Source organism: Lipotes vexillifer, unplaced genomic scaffold, assembly GCF_000442215.2.
Source record: "Lipotes vexillifer unplaced genomic scaffold, Lipotes_vexillifer_v1.1 scaffold1699, whole genome shotgun sequence".
Classification (NCBI taxonomy): Eukaryota; Metazoa; Chordata; class Mammalia; order Artiodactyla; family Lipotidae; genus Lipotes; species Lipotes vexillifer.
Genome location: NW_006796961.1, coordinates 1185045 through 1193439, shown reverse-complemented (window position 1 = coordinate 1193439; position 8395 = coordinate 1185045). Strand labels below are relative to the sequence as shown.

Below are 8395 nucleotides of genomic sequence, written 5' to 3'. Positions count from 1 at the left end.
TTCCCTTCCCAACGGGCTCCCCTTTGGGCTTTAACTGTCTCAATTCACAGTTTCTTTGACGCACGACTAGCGCCGCCATTCAGCCGGTCCACAGTGAGGCGGCCCGTGGTCCAAATATTGAAATACAGGCTTCCCTCCTATTTGATTTCATTTGGTTCTTGGTCAGAGAGCAAGTAGCTAGGTTTGGATAGCAGGGGATTTAATCAAAGATGTATCTGGAAGCTATTGGGTCCTTGAGTGTGTGGATAGCATTGGACAACCACGTTGCCCCACTGCTGATTCAGAGATGAGCACCAGGGCTGTGCCTCCTGGCCCTCCTGGATTTTCTCCTGCGCCCACCCTGCCTTCTTGATCCAGCAGCTAAGGGGTTGACACTGGCATAGTGCCGGGAGCGGATGAGCCAAGACCCTGCTTGTGCTCTGGTTCTGACTGGCTGGTGCCAAGACTCCCAGCGGGATGTCTTCATGGCACATTCAGGGGGAGACCAGGAGCCATCCTCGACTCTCTCCTCCAGGGTAAGGAGGCTTTAGAACTCAGCATGCGTTAGGGTCTGGGGTCACTGCAAGGTAACTGGACAGAGGCTGTGGGCACTGCGCCTATATTCTGCTGTCATTTGTCCCTACATGCTTCCACCGAAAACACCTTTGATACGTGCTCCAGCCCAGTGTCAGGGCAGCCAGCTGTGCCAGGGCCTTAATGCCCTCCCAGGGGGCAGTCCTTGCCAATGTCGGACAGAATTTGGTGGATAAGTAGCCAGCTCCCTCGCCCCACGTGTGGGATGGCTCTGAGTGTGACCTACATTGTTTCCCCGAGGTGCCCAATGGAACTGAGGTCTGGTTGCCCAAGATGGTAACCTACTTGATAACACCCCCTTTACTAGACGATTTCCCTTCCCTGTCTCAATTCTCCACTCCTCTGATGGTGCTTCCTGGGATCACTTCCCAAATAAACCACCCACCCCAAGATAGCTTCTCAGGGACCCCAATGCAATGCCCCAGCAACAACCAAGATCTCGGGGACTGTTTCACCCCCTGCCTTGCCTGCAGTGCTTTCGGGAGGAGGTTCTCCCAGCTTCCAGGAGAAAGAAGCAAACCCCTGTAGATCCCTTGCAGGAGCTTATCCCTAAGGGAGAAAAGAAAGGGGAGGAAGGTTGGGAAAAAAATATGCTGCTGCTCGGACCTACCTGTGCCCTCTTCAAAGCAGGTGGTATGAAATTTTCCCATATAAAATTCTAACCCTATGATTGCAAAAATAAGGATTGCAAAAAATAGGAGGAGGCCGATCTGCAGCAGGGGGATCATTGCCTTCATGATCGACTTCAGGACGACTTGTAAACCTGGGGAGACACACAGAGAGAGGCCCCACAGGCCCGTGAGAGGGCACCCCCAAATCCCACCCCCAAGATGCCTCCTGAGGGAACCCAGAGCACGGAGGAGGCTGGGGACTTGGAGATAGTGAGGGAAGATAGATGGAAGACACAGAGGCTGCTCGTTATGATAATAGGAACAATTCCTCCTAATATTTTAGAGCACTTTTTTTTTTTTGGTTTTGTTTTGGCCGCGCCATGCGGCTTGTGAGATCTTAGTTCCCCAAGCAGGGACTGAACCCCGGACTATGGCAGTGAAAGCTCGGAGTCCTAACCACTGGACCGCCAGGGAATTCCCCACTTTTTATCTTTAAAATATTTTTTAAAGTATTGGACATAGGCTGTCCCATTTGATGACCTTTTGGGCAAGAAAGAGGTAGAAATTCATGGCTTTCTGAGCCCCGTTCTTGGGTGTTGGGTGGCTTTCACCCAGAGCGGGGTGACATTTTCTGACTTCTTTCCACCAAGAGAGGGCGTCTTTTCCTAATTCATACAGAGGCGCCATATACGCTTGTTGCAGCTCTGCCTGGGAAAGCAGTCAATGCCCTAGTTTCAACCCTGAGAAACCGACATTATTTCATTGGCTTTTAGCAACAACCCCATGAGGCAGGCGCATGTGTAAAATTATCCCCATTTTACAGAGGTGGGAAGCAAAGCTCAGCGGATGTCATGATTCACCTTAGGGCATGATAAATAACAGGGCCAGGATTTGAATCCAGGTCGGAATGATGTCAAATCCTCTGTTTGTAACCACTGCTCTGTATGTTTAGGAAAGTCTATGGTTAAAATGAGGATTCAAACATATAGCTTGAGTCTTGCTTCTTGATGAGAAGAACTTCCCATGGCCCACGATTAGCACCTCCTGATGGGTGGAGACCACAGGGGGACTATGCTACTCCAAGGGTTCCAAAATGTAAGGGTGATGCACGTGGCAGAGTGGCTAAGGCTCTGGACACTGTCTGAAGTTGATGCCCAGGCCAGATCTCCTTTGCTGTTGGTGGACCCTCCCTCCAGCTGCTGTGGGCATTTGCTGCTAACGGCTCCCAGATGCTTCTCTTTTCATAGAATTGTCCTTGGTTATCAAAAGCTCCTCACCTGGGAGGCTATCGCTTCCCCACCTCCCACCCCCAATAACTGACCACAGAAGTACAAAAGACCAGCCTGTTGCCTCAAGTGGGAAACAACTCTGATGCTATTCACACTCCAGAGCTCCCTGCAGGATCCGGCTGAGACTGCATCCTGCTACCCCGTCCTGCTGCCCTCATTCTCTCTCTCCTGACAGCACTCCCCCAATAAAGCAAGTGCATCTGAACACCTATCTAAATCTGCTTCTAGGGAAGTTCCCATTCTGAACCTTGGTTTCTTCGTCTGTAAATGGGGATTAGAATAGCACCTCCCTCTCAGGATTAAATGAGAGGGTTCATGCCTAGCAAAGTCCCTGGCACATCATAGGTGGTCATTAAACAAAAATTCTTATTAGTATTAGCTTTGGGATGGCCCTTGATTTAATACGACGTAGGCACCCACTGGAATCTTGCAGACACCTGAGAAGTGCCTTCTTTCTAACAAAAAGATCCTGCTGGTGGTTATGTGGAAAATCTTACTCTTTAAATCTGGATGACAATGAACCTGAAGAAAGAAGCTAATGAAATGTAAAATGGTGGTAATAACAAAACCTGCTTCACAGGCTTGTTGTGAGGATGAATGAGTTAAAAAAATGTCAAATACTTAGAACAGTGCCTGGTACACAGTAAGTGCTTATAAATAAAAAATAATAGCACAGGGAAATCAGCTCGGTGCTTTGTGACCACCTAGAGGGGGAGGATATGGAGGGTGGGAGGGAGAGGCAGGAGGGAGGGGATATAGGGATATACGTATGCATATAGCTGATTCACTTTGTTATACAGCAGAAACTAACACAACATTGTAAAGCAATTATACTCCAATAATGATGTTAAAAAATAGGAATTATTATTATGATTTACTACTACTACTACTGAGGCAGTAGGACAGGAAAAGTTTAGCCCTGTTTTGTTTTGTTTTTCTTTTGTTTTTTCCAGCTGAACCTAATGCTGACCCTGTATAGTGCAGCCACCCCCAAAGGATCTGGAATAGAAGCATCCCTGGAGGATGAGAAAATAGCATGGAACGAGTATAGATTTTGGAGCTCATTGCTGTCAAGCTTTAAGAACTCAGGTGAGTCATTTGACCTTTCTGAGCCTCCGCCTTTTCATCTGTAAAATGGGTTCACTGGGTGATTGTGAGGATGAACTAAGGTAATACACAAAAAGCTCTTTCTGCTGTGCCCGGTACACAGTAGGCGCTCAATGAATGGTAACAGTCATTGTCACCAGTATTACCAGGCTTGGGGGCAGACTGGCTAACTCCTAATTCTGCCATTCTTAGCCACGTGACTTTGCTCTAATTATTCAGCCACCCTGAGCTTCAGTTTCCCGATCTGTAAAATGGAGATATCAGCATTATCGACTTCACAGGGTTGTGAGTATGAGGACCTGGGTGGCGCTTACCATGGCTCCTGATAGAGAAATGCTCAATAAATGGGTGCTGTGGTGATGGGTGAGGCTCCTGGCTGGCTTTCAGGAGCTCATCCAGACCTGCAGCCAGATGCCTGGTGGGGAGTCCCCTGAGGGACTTCTCCAAAGTGGAGGCTGCCCTGACCCAGGCTGGGGAAGCACCCAAGGGTTCCTGTGACACGCTATGCAGAGCGGAAACCAAGGGCTCGCGGGACCCCTGAGCAGACCCCTGGTCACGGTTGGAAACTCACGCACTTGGGATTCCAGACACCAGCTTGAGCGGCCGCAGCACTCGAACTGCTCTCAGCGTTCTTAGGTCAAACTCCGTCCCAACTGTTGCCAAGATGCTGGAAGAAAGAAGCCAGAACAGAAAGCAGAAGGTGGGTTTCAGGGTCAGACAGGTGGGCGGGGGTTCGATGTTGTGGTGTATTGGCTGGGTGACCACAGGCAGGTGACTTCACATGGCTGGGTTTCAGTTTTGTCACCTGTAAAACAGTGTTAATAGTACCTGCTTCACAGGATAAAAGATGATTTACAAAGACCCCAAATAGGTGTATGGTTGATGATACTCAATAAACATTCGGCTGAGAAGAACAGAAGCTTCCTGTGGCACCTGGTCGGGGTGACTTTCAGTGTATTTTGCAACTCACAATCAGGATGGATCCTGGGGAGGCTGGGAGGCCCTGGGGGAAGGACCAGGGGGAGTGGCAGATCCTTTGGGGCTCAGGTCTCTTTACCAACTGGCAAGAAAGCAGTTTAGTGTTAAGATCCCAGCCAGCACGGGTTCAAATCTCAGCTCTGCCACTTCCCAGCTGGGTGACCTTGAGCAAGTTACCTCCCCTCTCCATGCCTCAGTTCCCCCTTTTGTATAGCAGGGATCCCAACAGTACCTACACATCAAAGGGGTGTGAGGATTAAATGAATTGATACATGTGAAGTGTTTGGCATTGTGCCCAAAGTACACTAAGCTACTCAAACAACCCAAACAATGGGTGTAGCCCTGCCGGGGTGGACCAGCTGACATCAGCTCCAGAAGCGGGCTACAGACTCCGAACCTCAGGGCAAAAAGTCACTCCTGTAAATACAGGTGAGTAATAATCACGGTGATAGGTGAGAGGACCCTCCCGTAGAAAGCCCCACCGTAAAGACCCCATCCTAAGACCTCATTTGTAAAAAGTATTGCTGGTGAGAAAAGGGGTCCCAGAGACCCTCATCAACCCCAGGAACCCCCAGACGCGTTTCCTGAATAAGAAATGTAGTAGGAACCACCATGGGACTATGCCACAGAAGAGGCTGTTGTTGGAGCCTCACATGATGAGCAAGAAATGCTGAAAAACAGAGGGGTCTGTGGTTAAGAGGAGGGAGACCACGCAAATAATTTGGGGGTGTCTTCAGTTTTGTCCAGGGATCAGGATCTTATGACTTTTACTTTGAACAACAGTATCTGCATCTGTGAATACCCAGTATCTACATCTCTTTGTCTTTTTAAAAAATAAATTTATTTATTTATTTATTTTTGGCTGCGTTGGGTCTTCGTTGCTGTGTGTGGGCTTTCTCTAGTTGCGGTGAGCAGGGGCTACTCTTCGTCGCGGTGCACGGGCTTCTCCTTGCAGTGGCTTCTCTTGTTGTGGAGCGTGGGCTCTAGGCGTGCGGGCTTCAGTAGTTGCGGCACATGGGCTCAGTAGTTGTGGCATGCAGGCTCAGTAGTTGTGGCTCGCGGGCTCTAGAGTGCAGGCTCAGTAGTTGTGGCACATGGGCTTAGCTGCTCTGCGACACGTGGGATCTTCTCGGACCAGGGCTCGAACCTGTCTGCCCTGCATTGGCAGGCAGATTCTTAACCACTGAGCCACCAGGGAAGTCCCATCTTTGTCTTTTTTAAAATTTAATTTTTATTTTATATTGGAGTATAGTTGATTTTCAATGTTGTGTTAGCCTTCAGGTGTACAGCAAAGTAATTCAGTTATACATACATCCATTCTTTTTCAGATTCTTTTCCCATATAGATTATTATAGAATATTGAGTAGAGTTCCCTGTGCTATACAGTAGGTCTCTGGTGATTATCTATTTTATATATAGTACATATACTATATGTACATATATCTATTTTATATATAGTACTCTTTGTCTTTGAGACAACCAGTATCTGCATCTGTAAATAACCAATATTGGCACGCCTTTGTCTCAGGACTTTCTTTGAAGCTGAGACAGGCCCAGGGAGTGAATTCCCCTGTGAGAGCAGCCCTCCACCAAAGATTGCTGGGAGTAGGTGGATGAATTCCCCAGCTCCCTTGCCCCTCCTCCCAGATCCTCTGAGGTGTGAGTTCTACACAGGCTCCCAGAGAGGCTGAGCCCAGCTGCCCGCAGCGGGTAACCTGCTTGACCCTTCATTCTTCCTTGTCTCCCCACCCTTGTCCCCCACCCACACTTCTGGAGTCACTTCCCAGATGAACAACTTGCACCTGAATGCTTGTTTCACGGTCAATATGGAGGCACACCAAACTAAGACAGGGGTATTCCCAACTATCCCTAGAGCAGAGACGGGTCTGTTAGGTTGGGCTGACCTCCTTTTCCACCATCAACAAATGCACATCTGAACACGTCCTGTGTGCTGGGCAAAGCAATACCTGAGGTCCTCCTTGCCCCACGGAGCTGATGTGGGAGAAAAATGTTTAACCAAGAAAGGCACACAGAGAATGAATCCGTCACAGGTGTCGTGCATTCTTAGAGAGAGCAGAGGAAAAAAACAGCTCTGAGGGCACACAGCAGGTAGTGTTAACTCGTCTGGGACCCAGGGAGGACCCCGTCTCAAGCTGAGGGCTCATGGAAGAGGAGGAGGAATCTGGTCCGTGGGGGAAGAACTTTCCAGGCTGACGGGATGGCAGAGACGGAGAGCCTGGGGTGGGAAGGAGCTTGGCAAATTCAAAGAATGAGAGGGCTGCACAGTGGGGATTTGAGTGGTGCCATGAAGCTGAAATATAGGTGGGGGCCATGCCATGCAACCCCAAAGAACTTTTCATCCATTTAATTCTATTTTTCTTTTCCTCTCCCAACTTTCCGATATTCACTGGCATTCCTAAAACTCCATCCTATAGATCACCAGTCTATGTCACTTTCTTCCTTCTTGGCAGATGAAAGCCATTGGTGAGGGCGTGCACAGTAAATGACAAGCATTTGTTCGAGTTTTCATTCACTCACTCACTTCACAAACATTAACTGGGCACCTACAATGTGCCAGGCACTGTCTAGGTCCCGGGGACACGAGTCATAGGAATCCCTGTTTGCATGGGGGAGGCTGAGAATAAATGCAGTAAATATGCCAGATGTCAGGGTGATGAGTACAAGGGAGAAAAGCAGTGCAGAGAAGGGGCTGCACCGGTAGCGTGGGGCAGGGTGAGGGGAGTGATGACACACATATCAATTGGTAAAGGCCAGCTGCTCCTTCCTGCCTGGCAGGGAAGTGCTTCAGAGTTAAGGATGTTCAGACCAGCATTGCCCAGTAGAACTTTAAGAAGAGCCATGTGTTGGACATAGAGAACAGACTGGTGGTTGCCAAGGGGGAGGGGGTTGAGGGAAGCAGATGTAAGCTTTTATATATAGAATGGATGAACAACAAGGTCCTACTGTACAGCACGGAGAACTATATTCAATATCCTATGATAAACCATAATGGAAAAGAATATAAAAAAAGAGAATGTATATATATCTGTATAAGTGAATCACTTTGCTGTATAGCGGAAATTAACACAACATTGTAGATCAATTATACTTCAGTTAAAAAAAGAAAAGAAAAAAAGGAAAAAAAAGAAAGGAAAAAACAAGAAGAGCCATGTGTGAAATTTAAAATTTTCCAGTAGCCGCATTAAGAGTCCAAAGAAACAGGTAAAATTAATTTTCATCAATATAGTTTCTTTAACCTGGTGTATCAGAAGCATTATCACTTCAACAGGCAACCAATATGAAAGATTATTCTCAAGACATTTTATACATTCTTTCCTTTGGAGTGAGTCTCTGAAATCTTGGTGCATCTTCTGCACTTATGGCACATCTCAGCTCAGGTGCTCAATGGCCACACGTGGCCAGGGGTGAATGGACCACACAGCTCAGTTATGGAGAGTCAGTGGGATAAAGATGTGAAGTGAGCCACAGGAATATGTCAGAGGAAAACTCTAGGCAGAGGGACAGTCAGTGCAAAGGTACATGTGAGGAACAGCAAGGAGGCTAGTGTGGCTGGAACTGAGTAAGCCAGGGTGCCAGTGGGAAGACATGAGGCCTGGGGTGTGATGGGGCAGATGGTGCAGGGCCTTGTGGGCCACGGTGAGGACTTTGGCTTTTGCTCCGAGTGAAGTGGGAGCCATGGAGGGTTCTGAGCACTGAAGAGACATGATCTGACTTGAATTAAAATAAGACCCCAGGGCTTCCCTGGTGGCGCAGTGGTTGAGAGTCTGCCTGCCGATGCAGGGGACACGGGTTCGTGCCCCGGTCCGGGAAGATCCC

At 48.3% G+C, this 8395-nt stretch overlaps 1 protein-coding gene across 1 annotated transcript in view; it reads right to left on the bottom strand.

Annotated features, from left to right (window-relative positions):
* CACNA1A (calcium voltage-gated channel subunit alpha1 A) overlaps positions 1-8395 on the bottom strand; it is a 242007-nt gene that overhangs the window by 123299 nt on the left and 110313 nt on the right. Inside the window, exons 4-5 of the mRNA XM_007469118.1 lie at positions 4156-4247; positions 1184-1336 (exon numbers count right to left, since the gene is read on the bottom strand). Coding sequence (XP_007469180.1) covers positions 1184-1336; positions 4156-4247 — 245 coding nt within the window. The remainder of the gene's footprint in view (positions 1-1183; positions 1337-4155; positions 4248-8395) is intronic.